The sequence below is a fragment of the Podarcis erhardii genome (assembly GCF_964252035.2).
Source record: "Podarcis erhardii genome assembly, chromosome: 10".
Taxonomy (NCBI): domain Eukaryota; kingdom Metazoa; phylum Chordata; class Lepidosauria; order Squamata; family Lacertidae; genus Podarcis; species Podarcis erhardii.
This window is the reverse complement of record NC_138500.1, coordinates 11,760,354-11,782,495: the sequence shown is the minus strand read 5'-3', so window position 1 is coordinate 11,782,495 and position 22,142 is coordinate 11,760,354. Positions and strand designations below refer to the sequence as shown.

General features: G+C 42.2%; 1 protein-coding gene across 29 annotated transcripts in view; it reads right to left on the bottom strand.

Annotated features, from left to right (window-relative positions):
• The window catches only part of CELF2 (CUGBP Elav-like family member 2), a 559,297-nt gene that overhangs the window by 41,654 nt on the left and 495,501 nt on the right, over positions 1–22,142 (bottom strand). For 12 of the 29 annotated variants that reach the window (XM_081879933.1, XM_081879914.1, XM_081879910.1 and 9 more), the window contains 5 exons: positions 19,293–19,322; positions 13,061–13,140; positions 7,172–7,330; positions 2,760–2,843; positions 2,586–2,649 (listed from right to left, as the gene is read on the bottom strand). In XM_081879933.1, coding sequence (XP_081736059.1) covers positions 2,586–2,649; positions 2,760–2,843; positions 7,172–7,330; positions 13,061–13,140; positions 19,293–19,322 — 417 coding nt within the window. The remainder of the gene's footprint in view (positions 1–2,585; positions 2,650–2,759; positions 2,844–7,171; positions 7,331–13,060; positions 13,141–19,292; positions 19,323–22,142) is intronic. The other 17 variants (XM_081879924.1, XM_081879928.1, XM_081879926.1 and 14 more) reach the window with 3 other exon arrangements.

Here is a 22,142-nt window from a genome sequence, read left to right as displayed (position 1 = left end):
CTGTTCCAACAATGGGCCATAATTCCGGCGACGCAGTATGGCTGTACTTGTATTAGACAGGAAAATCTCCAGCGCCGTTTCCCTCTTCCTTCGCTCCATTCTTCATTCATTCTACAGGGCTAACCAAAGCCAAACATTACCGGCAGCCTTTAAAGCTCAAAGCCAGTTCCAAAAAACGCCAACTGTGAAAATGTTGTTTATCGTATTAAGATATATTTTTGATGACGGGGAAAGAAAAAAAACCTGCGCTAGATTATGAGTGTAACATAATAGAAGCCGCAAGTGCTTGCCAACGGATCTGAGCCAGAGAAAATAACTCAGAGATATTGTCATCTGTGGGCCAATTTATATTGTCAGACAGCGGATTCTGCATTAGTCTCTGGTGCCAGTGCAATAATGGCATATTGTAAGGATGAAGCGCACAGTGCCAATGGGGAGTAGCTCATCTCTTTTTCATAGGCGTACTTCAAGATCCATTCAAAAGCAAAGCATTAATAAAAGAAGAAAAAGGAGGAGGAGGAGGAGGAGGAGAAGAAGAAAAGGGAGGAACCGCGGATAGCTTAAGCCCTTTCCTGCGTTGCGAGGCTGGAGGAAAGCACCACTAATTTGCTGATTTAGTCAGAGCATAATTAAAAATAAACTACCACGCCAATTTGATGACAATGGGGCTAAGGGAGGGGTTTGTGCTTTTGTGAGAAATGTTAAACAAACCGTGCAGAGGGGCAGCAAATAGGCTTTCAACACTTTTGTATGGCAGGCGCAATGCGCATCTGTGCTCATTTGTGTGTGCTTATAACACAATCCTCTCACACCACGTTAAGTTAGCATGGTGGGTCACCCAGCTGGAACGACCTTTTATTAATCACTATACATTGGTTACTACCAGCACACAGTTCATTACTGAGTAGCCGTCCGTCTAAATGCCTTTCAAGTTATCCTTTGTCTTTCTTGCTTTCCAGTTACTTTCTTTTGATTATTCCCTTCTTCCCCTCCCCAGTCCTGGACCAAATGATTATGTGCTTTAAAATAAAAAACAAAACTATACCCTGCTTTGTAATGTTGCAGGGTACTTCTTCGTGAAATCCAAAAGGTATTTAGTTAGTTTCCAGTGGCTGTAAATGGGCACCAGGGCACATGTTATCAAAAGGTAGGTTCTGTAATTTCAGATGCCCTTAAGAATGTCACGACCTTCTTATACCTGTTTCTTATTATCAAACTTGCCTGAGACTATCATGAACTTGATTGCACAGAACTCGCAAACACTTCTCACCGGAGATTAGAAAGGAATTTTCTCTGTTGGAATATGCCTTAAGAGCTACAAAACAGGAGCAAGGATGAGCAGGTCTCCCGACCACTAACAAACTGTTAGCATGGGCGAGTGGCCAAGAAAAGGAAAACGGGGGCTATTTTGCACACTTCCTTCTTTTAGACATAAATGTACAGTTTAAAGATACTTAAAAGCTTATACCAACACTTCCTGCTCTCCAAATCCAGAGATTCCCTATATGCCATTGATGTCTCTCCCCTACTTGGGTTTTCAGAGCATAGGAAAACTGTGGGACAAGCAATGGTTGGAGGACAATGCTGCATGGATGAAGTGGAATGTGAGGCTCTTTTTAACACTGCTTGCTAAGATACAACTCTGGAAACAATAGGCAACTGACTGCAGAACATAAACCGGAGGAGACATTTCAAACTGATTCAGCACAAGATGATAGGCATCTCTTGCACACCCTGAAGCATCAAGCCATATGCTTAAATTTTAAGGTGCTTCCAGACAGAGGCTTAATATTGGAAATGGGTCACAGAGAAGTAACTGACAATAGGTGTTGGTTTTTGTTTTAACTTCGCAGGTTTGATTGTGGAAAGCAGGGGTGCCCAACTTTTTCCAAAGAGAGCCAGATTTGATGAAGGGAACATGTGTGAGGGCCGCGCAAAGCTGGGTCTTTTTAAAAAAACAATTTAACCCCAAAGGATTTTACCCCAGGACATACAGTGGTACCTCTGGTTGTGAATGGGATCCGTTCCGGAGGCCCGTTCGCAACATGAAAGTAACGCAACCCGCAGTGGCGCGTCTGTGCATGCACGGGTTGCAATTCGCCACTTCTGCGCATGCGCGTGATGTCATTTTGCACTTCTGCACATATACGAGCAGCGAAACCCAGAAGTAACCCTTTCCGGTACTTCCGGGTTGCCATGGGACGTAAACTGAAAGAATGTAAAATGAAGCGGACGTAACATGAGGTATGACTGTATAGTGCCACGTGGGCCAGATTAAATCAACTGGCAGGCCAGATTAGGCCCCCAAAACGCACTTTGGACATGCCTGGTGGAAAGAGTAAATTTGGGTAAAATGTTGGTGGTAGGGGTAGTATTTTAATGCCACTGATACCCTCGAACACTGCAAAAACTTTTGCATGCATGAGCAGTACCCATGCAACAACAGACACCCACATGGAAGCTCTCTTAAGTGGCTGGATATTCTTAAGACCCCGTGGGGACAGAGCTCAAACAACAAAGAAGCAAGACAAAAGGAGGAGGGGAAAAAAAGAAAGAAATGGATTAACAAGAAAGCTGCAACTCACCAGCCATTTGTTGAATGCCGCTGAAGGCACCCAAGTTACTGGAGGAGGTTGCTTGCTGCAGAAGCTGCAAATTAACAACAACAACATTAATGAGGTTAATAACGCAACAAGTTAAAGATTAAAACAAAATTATCTGAATCAAATTAAATTTGGGATACTTATAGTTTCCTTTACATTTATACAGTCTCTTGCTTCTGCCTGGTGTTGAAATGAAGGTCCCCAGAGTCGATGCTGTAAATCCATATTAATGTCTAATCTCTATTAAGAAACACACAGACACTGGGGAAACTCAATAACATTGCTGCTTTAAAACAATTAATCAATTTACTCTTTTTAACAGCCAGGTGTTAAATCTATTTCAGCCCGACGTAGCGTGACTAATCATTGCCCTCTGCAGTCTAGCAGTTACCATAACTCATCTCCGTCAATCACAGTCTATTTTTCCACCTCCCCGCTTAAAACAGAGGCTTATCGCTTGGCCATCTTTTGTGGTGTATGTTCAGGTGAGAGTGCACAACTTTGCTTCATCCAGCATGCCTGAGGGGAAATGCTAAGTCAAAGGACTTGAGGACCCTGTGCTGAATAGTATTTTGGGCACCCCTGAAAGTAAGGAGCCCCTCTTTCTCCCAGCTCTGCATTTGCTCAGGCAAGCCAAAGAAGCCACGCAGAGCGCTATGCGCACAGATGCACGCTTACTACCTGACGACTGCGACATCAGGTGGTGACCTGCATGTGTGACCGGCCCACTAGAGACATGACACCACAAACAGAACATTTACGGTGATGCAAATGCATTGTTTTCCAATGGATGCAATTCACGTATACAAGTCGTTCAGTGTACAGACATCAAGTGTACAGATATTCAGGCATGTGCAGACCAGGCTCTAGCGACAGATATGCACAGATCCAGACATTCTCACCCTGCGATTCCCCACTGCATATTATGGTCTGCTTGGCTGTGTTTATTTATTGTTAAATTTAAATCCCGACCTTCCCACCCAGGGTATTCTACTCATCGTGTTCAGCACATCCTGCCCCAAAAGGGATACGGGTACTGCTCGTGTTATGCAAAAAAGTCATACAAAGTGAGGTGAGGCAACATCTTTCACAGGGCCATTGAATCATAGAATTGTAGAAGTGCAAGGGACACCATGGGTCATCTAGTCTAACCCCCCACAATGCATTCCATAGTTTGTAACGTTTAGCTGTATACAAGCTCCATTCATGCCTTCTGCATGCACACAGCATTTCCCTGTTGACTGTGGAGCTGGGACAAGCTTTAAGCCCCCTACATTGCACCTGCGTTTAGAATTAATTGCATGTCGCACATGGGTGTTTGCAGAGAAATCCCTACGATTAAGCCAGCACCTACGTGGGTGTAGAGGCTCTGTGTGACGGAGACGACTGCACAATCATGGAGAGCGGGTTCGTGTGAGCAGATGCACGAGTAGAGGGCTTCCTCTGGAGAAAATCAAGTGCTGCCTGCAATTATTGCAGAAAGTAGCTGTGATATTATGGGGGCTGGAAGTGCAACCTTGCTCCGCTGTCACCATGGAAATGCAGCACATCTGAGTAATGTGTGAATTGGGCCGCTGCCTTTCAAGGTAAGCAAAATTCTTCATCAGGAAGCCAGTGAAAAGACAATCCCCTACAAAGATATCGCCGACCCATTTTTGCAACTGTCTGTATCAACACAATAAAGGAACATCTGCTATGATCTGAACCTGGGGGAAATGAGGGTTTTAAAGGCATTCAGCACAAGACCAAACCATTCTGAGAGGGACTGCGGGCTTAACTTCACACAGAGCTATGTGTATTCCCTGCTTGCATTTCCTTTAAAAACCCCAAAACAAATTCAAGTTTCTAGTCCTTACTACTGTGAGAATAGGTTTAAAATGGTTTGGATCCATCCACTCAGTTAGTTGAACTCAGCTCCTATCAAAACCTGTGGGACCAACTTATCTCACCGGTTTCACTTTGAACTAAGCCTGGCTAACATAGCCTGGATCCAATGCATTATTTGGATAATGCAAAACTTAGAAGCTAGGGGGATGGAGGAAGGGTGGCTGAATGGTTAGGAGTGGGAGGTCCAATACAGGCTTTTTGTGCCTCCCAACACCTGAGAATAAGTTGTGCAAAATGAGGAACGAATGCAAATCTGAATATTGTATTCAGCTCCTCTTGGCATAGAATATAGTTTACTGTACGTGTGGTTTTATATAAGTGCATATTACCCTGACTCTATAACGTCCTGGTTGATCCTGCCCTGTCCTGCTGTACTCTGAGGACTCCTTCCCAACACTCCAAATCATGGCTTGGATGATGGAAAGGAAATGTTGTATCTGAACCGACTCACAGAGACAGAAAAATGTGCACAAAGGAATCACTTGATCAGTTCATATCCAATTATTTAATATGAAGTTTATATGTTAAATGAATGCATATGCAGTACTGTAATGCATACTGCTCAACTGTCGTGTGTTGGTCAGTGTTCTCGAAGCTATAAACAAGAGTCTGACCAAACTGCGGGAGGCAGTGGAAGACAGGAGTGCCTGGAGTGCTCTGGTCCATGGGGTCACGAAGAGTCGGACACGACTAAATGACTAAACAACAACAACCGTCCTGATTTAAGCTGGACATCCTGGACACTTCTGATTGGAACTCAGAATGTCCCATTTTTTAGTCCGGTATTCTAGTGTGGGTCAGCTGGGGAGGGCCTGGGTGCTTGAGAGAGCCAGTGTGGTATAGTGGTTAAGAGTGGTAGACTTGTAATCTGGTGAACCGGGTTCGCATCTCCGCTCCTCCACACGCAGCTGCTGGGTGACCTTGGGCTAGTCACACTTCCCTGAAGTCTCTCAGCCTCACTCACCTCACAGAGTGTTTGTTGTGGGGGAGGAAGGGAAAGGAGATTGTTAGCTGCTTTGAGACTCCTTAGGGTAGTGGGCAGGAATTCTGTGTGCAAGAGATAAATACCGTATTTTTTGCTCTATAAGACTCACTTTTTCCCTCCTAAAAAGTAAGGGGAAATGTGTGTGCGTCTTATGGAGCGAATGCAGGCTGCGCAGCTATCCCAGAAGCCAGAACAGCAAGAGGGATCGCTGCTTTCGCTGCGCAGCGATCCCTCTTGCTGTTCTGGCTTCTGAGATTCAGAATTTTTTCCCCCTTGTTTTCCTCCTCCAAAAACTAGGTGCGTCTTGTGCATCTTATAGAGCGAAAAATACGGTAAACACCCCTGCTCAGACTGGATGGGCAAAGGAAGAGTGGTAGCTTTCCTTAGATCTTCTGCAGTTTTGGCAAAAAGTTCCAAAATGTGAGCATTTTGCCTTTTTGCACATTATTTTTTTTTAAACTCTGATTTTAAAGTCTGTGATGTATGCATGTTTTGAACCATGTGTACAAGTGCCAGACATTTAGGATGGCTAAATCCCCACTGCTCAAATAAGGAGTCTGCAGCCCACTGAGGGGCAAATTTCCTCCCTCAAATGCATCACGGTGAACACTCTTATCCAAATGCATCCATCATTTCATATCTCTGCATTACAGAAAGTGAGCAATCTCCCTCCAATCGTTTTTCAAATAAATTTGTCTTTTTCATTTTCCTTACAAAGTGCAAATAAAGTTTTGATCATCAACTTGCTCACCTTCTGCCATGCAAAGGAGACCTTGTGGAATGAAACAAACATAATTTACAGTGACATCTGATACATGTCTACTCAAAAGTAAGCTTCATTGAGTTTAGTGAGACTTGTTTCTCAGTAAATATACAGAGAAATTGCAATGTTAGGTTGCAAGGTCTTAGGCATGAACCCCACAGAACTCAACAGGACTTACTTCTGAGTAGACATTACGTAGGATTGTGCTGTTAGCTTACAGAGCATTTTTGCAAATAGCCATTCTCAGAGGGAACATTTCAAAATGAAATGAAGGGTAACATGAAATGTATGTATGAAATGTACAGGATTTCAAATAGAAGGGGTCTGGATTCCAAAAAATAGCTAGAATTGCACATATAATTAAGAATGTCAGGGATCTTTTAATTTCTCTGAAAGGTTCATATTCAACTTTCAGGAATATAGTTTTTGGTTGCTGGCTATATATATATATATGTGACAGGACTGAAGGAGAGACATATGCAGAACTGAGTGTTTCAGACAAAACAAAACAAAGCAATACAAAACGAACAAGCCAACCAACAAACCACAGCAGCACAAACCACAGTGAACCACACCATATTTGCCATTGAAATAGTACCAGTATCAAATAGATCAGCTCTCTGACACTCACACTCATATCTGCACACCTGAACATACCGCACCTTGAAAAACTGAGCATTCACTCAGAATTTCACTTAAGCATCAGCATTTGAAATTCAGATTGTGAAATGTAACCATGTAAATTTGAGAAAATGCATGTGGATCATTTCCCCAAATTTCTCTTCAGCCCTTGCTGCCGTCCTTAACACAGTGCTGTCAATTTACATGACAGCTTAATGAAACAGATATTCCCTGCTATGCTTAAAATATATTCTGCTAAGTATCGCAAGTTTGCTTTGAAAGTGCTTGTAATCAAATTTAATGATTACTTACAGCCAGGTACTGTGGCGTAAGTCCTCCAAGACCTGTAAGATTCCCCCAGGTGGCAGTGTTGAGCTGTTGCATTTGTTGCGCCAGCTGCTGTTGTAAACGTCTCTGCTCCTTGTCCTTTTGGGTATCAGCAAACTTCACGACTATTGGTGAAGAACAGCCCTGCGATTGGACAGATTGGTGGGAAAAAATTCATTCTAGCATACATTTACATGAGTCCTTTTATTTTCTTTTTCTGTTTCCCCGCCCACAAAACCATCTTGAGATGACCTGTATTACTTTAATTGATTAAATGACTCATGTAAAGGTGTGCAAAAGTTTGGATTTCTATGCAACTCAACAGCGAAAGAGGGAATGATTCGGAGTGCTTGATACTCCTGCATTCAATAGGACACTCTTTAATATCTTTTTAGAGATAGCATTAATATATTGTTTAAAGTTAGCATTAGCTGAATTAAAATAGTTTAATTAATTGAAACTCTGTTTTGAGGAAAAGCTAGTTCTGTTATGTATCGTTGGTTCTGAAGAAGGGAGGGAGGGAGGGAAAGAAGGAAGAACGAGAAAGTTGTAGATTCCTTGTTATACTTGAACTTCTTTGGGAGGGGCAATCTAGTTAATGCAAACTATAGCTAGATGAAACTATGGTTCATGATTCTGGCTTGCTTACGCACTTTAAGAGGTGGGGATCCTGCAGCCCTTGAGATATAAAAAATAATAAAATTCCTTCCAGTAGCACCTTAGAGACCAACTAAGTTTATTATTGGTATGAGCTTTCATGTGCATAAAGAAACCAGTAGGAGAACACTTCAATCTCTCAGGACATTCTATACAAGATCTCAAAGTACAGTGGTACTTTGGGTTACAGATGCTTCAGGTTACATACGCTTCAGGTTACAGACTCCGCTAACCCAGAAATAGTACCTTGGGTTAAGAACTTTGCTTCAGGATAAGAACAGAAATCGTGCAGCGGCGGCAGCGGGAGGCCCCATTAGCTAAAGTGGTACCTCAGGTTAAGAACAGTTTCAGGTTAAGAACGGACCTCCAGAACGAATTAAGTTCTTAACCGGAGGTACCACTGTAGCTGTCTTATTACAAAATAATTTCAGAAATAGACTAGAAAGAGAAGTTGCTGAATTGCAACTTATTACCAAACTTAAAACCATGGAGAGACCTGGTCTGAATAGAGACATTGGATTCTTATCTCATTATACATGATAAAACCATCATGTACAATGTTTTTATCCATCTCACCCCTTGCTTTTTCCTGTAAGACCAATTGCAGTCGTTAAGAGTCGTCAACAGGCTCATCACAGCCATCTGCCAATCACCCAATCCCACCACCCTTCTGAGTAATACCCCTCCCCATCCTCTCACTATATATAAGGGTCTGGTGACTTCTGTTTCAGTGTATCTGAAGAAGTGTGCATGCACACGAAAGCTCATACCAATAACAAACTTCGTTGGTCTCTAAGGTGCTACTGGAAGGAATTTATTTTTTGTTTCGACTATGGCAGACCAACACGGCTACCTACCTGTAACTAGAACCCTTGAGATATTGTTAGACTCCAACTCCAGCCAGTCCCAGCCACCATATCCAGTGGTCAGGAATGCTAACCGTTGTAGTCTAGCAAAATCGGGAGGTGGGGGAATAAACTCCACTCTGTGGTTTAGACTAACTGGAGAACCCAAGTTCAGATCTATTAGGGAACTCTGGTTGGTTTAAAACCAGAAGTAGATGCCCCCTAGCCCATCCTCTGCTGCACCCCACAGGAGTATAAAAGAGGGAAGAGTGTGCAAGTACAAGGCACAAGCAGGTTTGTTCATGTAAAGCTAAACCACGGTTTAGTGTTACATTCAAAGTGCCCCAAAGGTTATACAGGCTGAAATCCTCCATCCTTTTCCTTGGGCACTATGCGGTCTCTTTTGGAAGTCTAAGGTTGCAGTCTTAATGCCAAGTAAACTTTTTAAGGATTAAGCAACAGACCACCCAAGAGAAGTTCTGTTCTTAATTTCCTTTCACCCCCAAAATTAATAAACAAAGCGTGCTTTTCTCCGAAGAGCTCCATAGTAGAACGATGATCAGTTTTACAATAAAAAATTGTGAGATGAAACTGTGGCGATAATTTGCCTTGTGCAGAAGCAACTCAGCGATATGCTGGCGTTCTAATTATTATGTGTAGAAATCGATGGTTTGGGGTGGGTGCAATCACAACTGTGCGGAAACATCCATTGATTTTAATGGCAATGGATTGCACCCTGGAACAATAGCAGTATGTCTCACAGGATCACATCTGCTTAAATGACTGTAGGAAAATGTTTTTTTTCTGTTTTGGAGGTGGGGTAGGAGACAAGTAAAAATAAGTGTACAGAGGTGATCAAACAATGGTCTGTAAAGATTACAGAGAAGTCATCAAGGCATCATCATTGCTTCCCCCAAGTAGTTTAAAGTTTAATGAAAAAAAAATATATTCTTGCATTCACTATATAAATTGAAGCTGTTTCCCCTCTTCCCCCCAATTTAAATGATAGAATAGGCAACATGGCAAATTTGGATTCTGTTTCATGTCAGATTTTGTAGGAGATACAAGCAGCTTACTGCGTACTCCCAGTACACAGATGAATGAATAGGACTCTTAAAATCTCTTTCAAACGAAGCAGAAATAAATTTCAAGGACAGGAATATGAGATAGCAGTTCAAGTCTACAGTCTTTCAGCTCTGAGCTCCACATGACAGCCAATATTGTATTTATGAATGCTAACTGGCAGTAAATTGTATAAAACAATATTGCAGCATTTTGTGAATCTATAATCCGACCCCGCTCCCCACCAGTCTGCTTCATATTTCATCAGGGAAGAATTTCAAGAGCACAAACATCACAATGATTGAAATCATACATAGCATAGTGGCTTCGTATCAGAAAATAATTGTTATTGCCCTAACTAATTTCTTCCATGATAAAAATAAAATAAAATTAGTTGCCTTCGACTAATGAAATAATTGAGCATAACTTCACATATATATCTGTCTATCACACATATATATGCATAGGGGATTAAATAGCAATCTAAGAAGCCATTAACTTTTGGGGAAACTTGTTCCTATCAACATTTTCATTCTCATCATTTTGGATTTCGTGTTTGCACTGAAAAATACGTTGTGGAGTGTACTGAAGAAGTGAAAATAATGAAATCAGGGACAGAAAATAACGTCACTATTTCAGTTGAAACCTGATTGCATAATATATAATCTTCCATTTGAAAAGAATTCTCTTTGCATTAAACATGAAATCAAAGTGCCAGCGGCATTATACTTTCTGGTTGAGTGTCCAGATTTAATATTAGCTATTGAAAGTCAACTCTTTTACCATAATAGTGTTGACATTAATAACCAAGGAAGGGATAACATAATAGTATATTGACCTAAACCAATATATTCTCTCCTCCCGCCATCCTATTCACTATCTTAAGATGAGCAGGTATTTCCCCATTTTATAATTTTACAGTTTTTGTCTGTCTCCATCCCATTAATTCTTTCTCTCTGTCAAATCCAGCATTTGTGCTTCTCCGTACATGGAAAACCATTTCTGAGCTTTCTTTCAGAAGACATTGGTATGCTCTCAGGAGTTCCGCCCATGTCTGAAGATAGTGAGAAAGCAAAAGGAGAATTGAACATTACTTTAAAAATCTATCTTCAGACATAGGTGAAATTCATAAGAACACACCAGGTCTTTAAAAGGCCATGTTAAAAATGGCACCCCATCCCATTCACATTATGTTTTGGCCAAGTTTTCCCCTTGGTTCTGAAATGGCCTGCTCCCCCTCTAACACTCTGAAGCCAAAATATGGGGTGCCACTTTCCCAGACAACATCTTCCCGTTTTTTTAGGGCAAGAGCATGGTGGCCATTTTGATTATCTTGCATAATTTCGTGCCAGGGTCTCCCCCCAATGCTTTTGGGGGGGCACAACACCCAAAAATGTGCATTTTGAGGTGCCACACAAGATTTCAGCCAGAGAAAAGCATATTATTATTTTTTTGGGGGGGGGGGTGGAATCACACTGTGAAAGCGCAAAAAATCACGGCAACCAGAATGACAACTATTCTCTCACAATAAAAAACGGGATGTCCCTTTTTTCCTGGGACGCTTGCGGGGTATGAACCTAGCGATCTCCAGATGTTCTGGATGATAGCTCCTACCAGGCCCAGTCACAGCTGCTGGTTAGGGCTGAAGGGAGTTGTAATCCAAAGTGTCCAGAGGGAGCCAGGATGGCAAAGTTGCTCTAAGAATTAGGGGCTGTATGCAGACTTTAAGGGTGGATGGGATGCTGAAGGGAAGAAGAGAAGTTGGGACAGTTCCACTGTGCTTTGTGGAAGTCTGTTGTGCTATGATTCTGGGTGGTTACAGGTAACTTAAAAGCCACTTTGGCACATAAGCGGTATATAAATTAGTATCAATAAACAAACTTCCATACCTCTGAGGTTCTAATACATTCCTATTTCAAATCTTCTCCAACCAGGTTGGGTTCAGGAGCCTCATTAAATTAGGCCAATATAGCCCTCCCCTTTTCTCAAGAGGCAATACATAATAAAATGTGTATTGCTAACATTACAAGATTTAGGACATGCAAAAAGAGGAAGGGTGTCTCATTGAACCCAAAGAGGTTTCTATTTTTTAAAGTTCCTGTTTTTTGTTTATGTTTATATCAACATTTCTATTTAAATGCCATTTAATAGTGAAGACAACTGGGTTCCTTTCTGTGGCAGGAGTCACATCTAAAGATGTAGACTCTCAATGCCTTAAAAATGGAAAGCACTGGAAAGAAAAACACATTGATTATAAAATATCAAAATAATCTCGACTAAAGTCAGGAGAGATCGGAAAGACAATAGCTTTGCAATGCCAATATCAATATTTCTGGAGAATACAGAAGACAGTGACATTTCCATGCACTTTTATATTTTTCTTTGCTCATTACACAAAGCAGTTCAATGACACAGACACACTGTTGGGATTCATTTTAGTACCCAGCATGCTTTGGGAAAGTAGAGCATTGCAAAAGGGGGAAAAATATTATTCAAGGAAACTGAACAATCCTCATTTGAAAAGAAAAGAGAATACAAAAAAAAGCAAGAAACAAGTGCACATTACACCAAAATGCTTTTTTAGAGGAGATAATCAATACACAGATACAGTATACATAATACAATATAACATGCATTCTCAAATGATTAAATTAGAAGATCCAGAATAAGACATAGTTGACTGGTGAGGCTCTTTTGTGCAAAATTCTGAAAGACCATGACATAAATCACAGACTGGGGTTGGGGGAGGGGACACCTTTATTTAGGCAAGTAAACACTTTCAGTGCAAGCCAAAGATGGAGTAGATATTTGCTCTCTCTCTCTCGAGAGATTAGTAATTTGTTGTTTTCTGACATAATTTGAATTTTCATTGGGTAGCTACAGTAATAGATGCTTGTATGCAGGGGAAGGAGAGCCCAAACCCTGCCCTTTTCCATGTCGCTTGGCCAGTACAAATTTTTGACTGGAGCGTGGATTGTTTAAAATAATATATACATATAAAGGAAAATCCAGTGTGTTAAATGTATACGTAGCTTGCCAGATGGGCAAAGTGGTATTTCAGCGAACTATATTATTATCTGTTGAATGCCACCATATTGTGAAATAGCAGCAGAGAGATCATCCTACATTCTCAGACAATTAAGGGAAGTAAATGTCAGAGAGATGGGGAAACAAAAGAGCGGAGGGAGTCGGCAAAAGTTTAAGTCTGTGATTGTCATGCGTCTGATCTTCTCTGGGAGAGCATGGCTTTACATTCTCAATCATTTGCACAAAGAAAAACAAAGAAAGGGCAGATGATACAGTACTGTACCTCCATGGTCTGAGACTGGTGCATGGCTTTGATTGCATTCTGTGCCATTGCCCTTGTCGAAAACGTGACAAACGCACAGCCTGTGGGAACAAGGGGACAGGGAGCAGGAAAGACAAAAAAACAACAAGACAGAAGGGTTGGACGCTTGTTAAACCAACACAGTCTACGAGAACGGCCACAAGACGACACTGTTCTCCGTAGTACATAAAATTAAAAATAATAATAACCAAACCGAAAAAAGAAAAGAAAAACCACTTCTCTAATTTATTTGGCTCAGCAGAATGCTGGCTCACTGATCTGACCATAGATTGGTAGGGTGGGGAGAGGAGGGAGGAAAGGAAAGAGAAAGAGAGAGGAAGGGCGGGGGGAGACTGACTTTGGGTGAGAAAAACAACAGCAACGCATTGGGGGTGTTTTCCCCTCACCCTTCTAAGCAGCAGGGCTTGAAAACCAATGATGGTCTTTTAGATGTATCTCCTATTCCTTGTCGGTTGTTTATTTAAGATGGAACTTAGGAACTTAGAGGTTATTTGTTTAAAGCCACAGTGAAAAGACTGCTTGCTTAATGGACGAACACATGGTTTAGTAACCGAATTAAGCATTGACCAACGACATAGCAAAAATTACAGTGTAGATGTGGTGGGTTTATAGCTTAAAATACTAGTGGGGAGGGGGGGTCTGCGGCTGCTGCTTTTGCAGTATGAAAGTTTCAGGTTGACTACACTTTCTAAGATTATGCAGGGGGTGTGGGAATGAGGAAGAGGCATAAGTTACATTACTTTAAATAACCCCCAAATTCTTGTCAGTCAACTCTGCAAGTGTAAGCGTGTTTGTGTGGATGAGATTTTTACTCACCCCAAAATAAAACACTGGTAGTAAATGCTTAAACCAAAAACAACACATGACCTTAAAAGCTAATTGGTCTGATCCAGGCCATCGCCTTTGCTCAAATGTGCACATGTGTACGTGAAGATGGGAGCAGGTTGAAACACATAAATAAATGCAAAGAGTTTTGCTGTTTCCGCATCGTGAATAGAAAATGACAGCCATAATTCCAGGGAAAAAATAGAAGGCTGCCAGCCTAGGCGAACGGATAAAATGATTCTCCATGGCACTTTATCAATCTGACTAGCTGCATGGTGGCAAGCATGATCAAACAAACGGACTGCACTGAATGTACCTAATTTGGCACATATTTCCAAAAGCGCCTTTCATTTACAGTGCTTTGCTTTGACGCTACTTGTCTTGCCACTCTTTCCCTAACTCTTGGCTCATGCTTCCTTGGCCTCCACTTTCCATGCCACCATTTTATTTTATTATTATATATGGTATTATGATACCACTGACGACTTCATGGCACTGCATCGGATGAGATGATTTCACAAACGTGTAGAAACAAAATCATGTGGGTTGCAAAAGACAATTGTGTTAAATGGCAGTACAGTGGTACCTCGGGTTACAAACACCTCGGGTTACAGACTCCGCTAACACTGAAGTAGTACCTCGGGTTAAGAGCTTTACCTCAGGATGAGAACAGAAATCGCGTGCTGGAGGCGCGGCGGGAGTGGGAGGCCCCATTAGCTAAAGTGGTACCTCACGTTAAGAATGGTTTGGGGATAAGAACAGACGAATAAAGTACGTAACCAGAGGTACCACTGTACAGGTCAGGGTTGGGGAACCTTTTGCTTCACTCCACACCCCCTTGAGGGTTGCATTCTGTCTGGGTTCACATGCTGGTAGTAGGCAGGGCCAGGTCCCAAATTGGGTCTCTCTTTTTCTGCTGCGCCCATCTCTCTCTTTCTCTGTGTCATCCTTTCTATCATTCCTTCTCTCCTTCCTCCTTCTGGTAGGACAGGAGCAGATCACTTTTTCCAGTGGCTTGAACTGGTCACTTGCCAAGAAGGCTTCAGAACTGGGCCCGGGGTCCTTGCCTGCTCTGCCAAGGCCAAAGGTTTCCCACCCTTTGCGTAGGCGAAATGAAGCTGAGGACAGGGAGGACAAAAAAGGAGGGATATGGTATTGAGAAGCAGAAGCCAGGAAAATGAAAGGATGCTGAACAGTGTTTAAATGGGGGGGGGGGGCAATATACAAATGGGCTGGAAGCGTGTAGGGTCCTACATTTGAACTAGGCATGGGGAACCCTGTGTACTTTGGTTTCTCTCTGTTTTTCATTTTCCCCAGTCTTCAGTTTAGTTTTCCACATTTCCACATCAGTTTGCTGGTTTTTAACAAATTTGCCAACATTTCAGCGCCAACTCCTCCCAATATACACATCTTTTGTGCATAGTTTTGCCCGATGCACACATTCTTGCAGGCGATTTTCTTCAATGTACAGTATAATGCATTTTACACCCTTGTGCAAATTAATTGAAACAAACCATGTTTTCTATCTGTACTCAAAACAAACACAAAAAGTCAGTTGATCATTATGGTGTCGGAAGCCTGCAGCCAATAGAATGAATGATGCGCTTGCCACAATATATGGAGGTTCTATGAGAGAGAGTTATTCCAGAGCTGGAAAAGAGGTATCCTGATGGTACTGGGATATTGCAGCAGCACCTAGCCCCCTGTTACACATCGCAAGCGGTGAAGAAATTCATGACAGAGCAGCAGGGCCAGGGAATTCCCCGGACGTAGATCCCATTGAGAATTTGTGGGCTATATGCAAAAGTCGCCTCCATGCTGTAGACTGTACGACTACGGAGAAGCTCATTCAGGCGCTGATTCAAGTGTGGTACAGGGATCCAAAAATCAACAGTGACTGTTCAAAACTAGTAGACTCCATGCCAAACTGTGTTCAAGTGCTGCTTAAAAATAGTGGAGGTCATATCCATTACTAATGTACGTATATGTTAATTTTGTACATGTATATGTGAGTTTTGTACAATAAACTACATTGTTTGTTTCAATTAATTTGCACAAGGGTGTATATGCTTCCCCACCCCCACTAACATATGGATTTTTAAAATGCACATATCTCTGTACACATAATTTGGTTGGAGACCCACATCACAAAATGGGGAAAGGTGTAAGCTTTGCAGGATAGCTGTGTTTCAGTTTGCATATCACTTTGGAAATCCAAACCATGTGGTTAGGGTTCCTCCACACAAAGAGGTAGGCCCAGCATTCTCCCTTGCGTAGAGGCCTCATGTCTGGGTGCACTGATTCATGCACAGGGCCACCGTACCGCTGCTGTGAAGCTAGCATGGAGCTTGGCTGGGGAGGGCTAGCCAGCGCAAAGCCTTGATCACTAAAAACGTCTTTTCAAGGTGTAAGTGGATTCATGTGAACCCCATTAATGTGGATGTTTGTCAATGCATTTATTTTCCAGTAATTCATGTGGATGCATTCAATGTGCTACCTTTGAAGGGGAAAGTGCAATTCTAGAACCCTAGATAAATGTTAATAGATCTATTCTACATCTCTTGGCTGGCTAGATGATTTGACTTCAGACATCCTGATGGTATAATGTCATTTTCAGGGACAAGATCACATAGATGTTATGTAGAGACTGAAGTTTGTTTGGATCTGTTGCTGTGTGAATGCTAGAAATGTTTTGGGAGGTCTTATAAGGACCAACTTCGGAATATAAAGGTAAAGTAAAGGGACCCCTGACCATTAGGTCCAGTCGTGGCCGACTCTGGGGTTGCGGCGCTCATCTCGCTTTATTGGCCGAGGGAGCCAGTGTACAGCTTCCGGGTCATGTGGCCAGCATGACTAAGCCGCTTCTGGCGAACCAGAGCAGTGCACAGAAACTCCATTTACCTTCCTGCCGGAGTGGTACCTATTTATCTACTTGCACTTTGACGTGCTTTCGAACTGCTAGGTTGGCAGGAGCAGGGACCGGGCAACGGGAGCTCACCCTGTGGTGGGGATTCGAACCGCCGATCTTCTGATCAGCAAGTCCTAGGCTCTGTGGTTTAACCCACAGCGCCACCTGCGTCCCACTTCGGAATATAGTGTAGCTTTATTCCTAACTCCTAACAAAGGACATTTTCACATGTTCAGTCGCCAGCTTTCATGTGATAACTGATAACCAACCTATGACTGACATTACAAACATCTAGACTCCCACTGTTGGGCAGTTGTCTTGGGTGTGCACCGTCAATGGCTACCTAACAACTGCTTGCTGCAAATTGCACTTGTTCAGATTGCAGAAGAGATCAGTGCACCAAACACTTGAAAGAGGCACTGGGTGAATTAACTGCCCAACCCCACCCCAAACAGAGATAACTTCCTTCATAAGCAAAGAGGATTGGTGCAACTTTGATGCCTTGGAATAAGGTATTTGAAAGTGAACATTGTGCTCCATACTTGAAAACATGTGCCATGAAAGAGCATCATGCTCATGACCTAGATGGAGGAAAAGACAACAGCGGAATGACAAGCCTTGGTGGGACAAAATTTGTCCTGTTTGTACCAAATTCTGTAAATAGTGGAGATCGATTTTAATGCTGCTCAGCTAGTTTTCACTTTTCACTTAGCCTTGTATTTAAGCAATAATCTGGTAGACACAGGATAGAAGAAATTGCATGTAGGCGAGTGTATGGGATTTCATGGAGGTAAGTAAATGAGTTGGTGAAAGAGATTTAGCATTCTGCCGCTTCCACTGTTCCCAGAACAGAAATGCAGTGGATTGCTGCAAGAGGGCAGAAATCTCCATCCGACTTCTGCCAGGAGCCTAGTAAAAGATTGTGCAGGCCAGTAAATGTCTGTGAACTTATTTACACGTCTGCCTTAGTTCTAACTAATAAAAATGTCATTTGAAATTTGCATTTGTTCTTACATTCTCCAAAGGTGCCTTCCACAAAAAGCAGATGCGAAATAGTGCAGATTCAAGATGATTTCACAGCAATACTGAGACATACTAAAAGCTTAGCTCTCATAGCTTAGCCTCATTTTGCTTGTGATCTCTAATGACTTTAAAAGTACATTGATTTTTTAAGCTTTTTTTTTTTTTTAGCCTGGCATTGTTTGGAAGCTTGGGTTTTTGTTTTGTTTTGGGAAAAAAATAACAGCATGTTCCACTCAATTTCATCCAAACATCATCATCATTATTATTACTACCGCTACAACTTAAAAGGCTTCCAAATGAAGCAAATCTAAATACACAGACAAAGGCTGAAGCACATTTTCATTATAGACCTGAGGCATGAAAGTTACAGCAAACCAAGACTATTTTTCAAAGTTTCAATATTCTTGCCCCCGTGGTCAATCAGCAAAACGAAGAATATATTTTACAGTCAAACAGACTGTTTTATGGAAAGCAATATGTGAATCTAAAACATTGCTGGTTTTAGTTTTGTTTCTGTTTGCATCTACCTGGAAAGAATATCAAGTCAGGAAGACATTAACATTTTAATTGAACAACATAATGGTCTGGTGCAAATGCAGTTCTGCCACCTTGCAAACCATAGCTTGCATATCAGAGCCAGTGTCAGGTATGTGCCCTCCCTCTTTGGTCTACTGGAGTGCCTTGACATTTTACAAGAGTTGGCAGTGTATAAACACTACTATAAATAAATAAATAAGTAAGTAAGTAAGTAAGTAAGTAAGTAAGTAAGTAAGTAAGTAAGTAAATAACCAACCAACCATGGTCAAGCTTAACCAGGTGTCTTTTTGACCAGGGTTTTCAAAACTATTTCAAACCATGGTTTCAAATTCTGGTCAAAAGAGGGGCTCCCATACCATGGCACTAAGCAGTGGTTAAGGTAAAACAAGGAAATGGAAGGGAGGATTGGATTTCCCCCCCTGGAAAGTGGGAGAGGTGTATGCATTGCTGAGATTGGCTCTCCATTTGTAAACTATGGTTTGCAGTATTGTGCCCACACTGGATCACAGAGGAAGCAATGTTTGCTTGAACTCAAAGCTACTAGGACATTGTCCGATTAAATTCTATCAATGCATTTTAACATCATACACTGCATTTTATTGCAAACATTAAAGTCCTCAGCACCAGGGAGGACAATATTCATGTAGGAATAAATGGCATAGCTTAGCACTATCATCAAATTTGAATATCAAAATTATTTACTAAGAGATTGTATTTTTCTGATACAACCGATCAGCTGGTGATATTTTAACTGTTTAGACACATGGCAGGTTTCTGCAGGTATAATCCAGGAAACATTTTGGGGGGACAATTAAAAATATTCAAACAAATTACACAACTTTCTACACATAATTCTAGACAAATAGGTGTAGTAGTAAAATGGTAAATGGTCTACAGTACCTCGGCTAGACTCCATATTGAGGCTGTGCACTAAAATTAAAGAGGTCCAAATTTACCATCAGTCTCAAAATCATCTATCTTTAAAACATTACTCATTATAAGCAGATAAATAAGGGTTACCCATCTTCATTCTCTCAGCTGCAGCAGAGTCATTACACAAGGTAAAGGCTTTGATGCAGCAGCTCCCAAGTTATCCAAGCAAATTGTCCACTATTTCCCCATCTTCCCAGGCTTTCCCCTTCCCAGTTCTTGAGGGTTGGCTCCTGCTCTCTGCTCCTTGGCACTTATGAAACAGCTAGGCACTGCAGTCTCTTACGTGGGCTTGCCCCCTCTGTTCGTTCCTCTACAGAAACAAGTACAATTCTGTATGGTTTCCTTAGAGCAATGGTTCTGAGAAGCAGCCTTTGTAGCATTGACGGTAGGGTGCAATCACCCACCAAAGGCTGCTCAAGGAAAACGAACTCTGACCACATTTCTGTTCATGTCATCTGCAGCCCCATGCCCCAGTTTTCCAGCAGGCAGGCAGGAGTAAATAATATCTCTATCCCAAGTCTTCTCAAGAGTGTGGGGATTAGTATTCCCTTTATTCAAGGAAGGAAGTGATGGGTACATGGAGGAAGACAACAGCAGCATGTGGAAGCATATGGGGCAGAGGGGGCGCATGTGTGGAGACAATTAAATGATTTACTAGAAAGGAAACAACATTGGAGAGAAACAAATTGACTGGTTATAACTTCTGACAAAAAGCCACAATCCACATACTGATCAGGGAATGTTTGAGAGCTGGGGTACATGTTCCAGCATCCATGTGGAAGACACTTGAAATGTTGTCCATGTAAAAGTTGCCTCACTCTGTGGCCGCAACAAGTGCGGTGGCTCACAGTGCAGGCATAGCTGTCAACCGTCCCTTATTTGGTGGGAAACTCCCTTATCCCAGCGCCGTTTCCCGCTGTTGTCCCTTAAATTTCCGGGGTTTCAAAGGAAGCAGCTCCTCTCCCTCCCTCCCTGTCAGCCAGGGAGGAGGGAGGCTCCAAGTGTGTTGCTTGGCTGCGTTGCTCACCCAATAAGGAGTCTAAGAATGACTGGAGGTGGAGCTTGCATGCTTTGTGCCGATCAAATCAGCCGCGTTGCCTGGGGACTCGCCTTTGCTCAGCGCTTCCCAGCGGAGAGGTGACGGTGGTTTTCCTTGCTGCATCCCCTTTGCCGGTTTGCTGCGCTGTGGGAACCACCGCTTGGGCTTTGTTTGGCTGCTGGGCTGGCTGGGCTTTCTGCCTTTGGCTTGGGAGCTGGTTGACTAAAATCACTTATTTTGGCTGCTGGTCCCTTATTTTCAAATCTGTAAGTTGACAGCTATGAGTGCAGGTTGCCACCATCATGTTGAGAATGATCATGGTAACAATGGACATTGCTGGTGGCTACTGCATGCAGAGGTGACCCATCATGAGCTCTTCCACACGGTATTCTGCAACATGCAAGCCAGACTGAAGGTAGGTATGCCTAGCTCCAAGAACCAGCCTGGGGCACATCTTCCTGACAGGGGGCACCTGTAGCCTGAAATCTGCTCTGGCAGCTCCTGCCCATGTTATAATTTTCCTATGAATGAGAATCAACATGTGGGACACAACTTTAAAAGAGGAAAGAACGCATTAAGGAGGAAGTAATTTGTTGAGGAAATAGTTACTCCAGCTATTTCCCCCTTTTGCCTAGGAATTTCACTCCATGGCAAAATTCCATGCAATACTGGGGCACACGCAATATTTAAGATAACAGCACCAGCCTGCGATCCCTCTGAGCTCTTCATAACATCTGATGGAACATATCTCAGGTTCAAACCTCAGCATCTTCAGATAGGGTTAGGAAAGACTCCTGCCTAAAACCTCAGAAAGCCCCTGCCAGTCAGAGTAGGGAATACTGAGCCAACTGGGCCAGTGTCCTGACTAGGTATAAGTAAGTTCTCCATGTTCTTCCTATGTTTAGTCTTACCTGTGCTGTTGCCCCAGCCCCTGCCTTCTGCCAGTGGCAGCCAGTGATACAGTACAGGGATGGAGCCATGATACGGGTACATCTAACTGAATCTTACTGCTTTTGGCAGTAACCCCATGTCTTGTATGGCTTGTAGTTCTGCTCCCCCCACTAACTTTCTTAGTATATGCTGAGCTGGCCTACAGAAGGCCAGAAAAGCTTTAGCAACGTGCAAAACAATAGCGAATCATTAAGGTACAGTTTATGCATCCATCACATTTTCTACTCAGTAACAACTGAGGGTGACTCCAGACTGTCACTGTTTTGCAGGATGGATTCAACGGCACACCAGCAAATTCCAGATGCACAATTAAAATGGAGTTAGGTGCTCTCGAGGTAACCATGCTGCTGACATCAAATTGTTGTTAATATGTTCCTCCCCACCTTTAAAACTGAAAGGATTCCCCCAAATTCACTCAATGTGTGTGTGTGTGTGTGTTATTTGGTTCAATCTTAGATTACTCCCAGTTTTTAAGAATATGCAAATACAGTGAAAATATATTTTGTAAACTTCCCTACTGAACTTCTGTTGACGCATGTAATTTATGTGCTTCCTTTTCTTTTATTTTATTTTATGTAGTAAAAATCAATCAGTCAATCCTCTATTTATGCTTTCTTCTAATATGGTAAGAAGACCCGAGTTAGATGAGACTTTAAAAAATGCATCTTAAGGATGAGGGCAAATGCCAAGGGTAGAGTGCTTTTTAAAACCTTGAGCCTGCAAACTAGGGTAGGGCATAAATCTAAATAATAATAATAATAATAATAATAATAATAATAATAATAATACTGTGTAAATAGCCATAATGCCAAACGGTCACTGAAGAT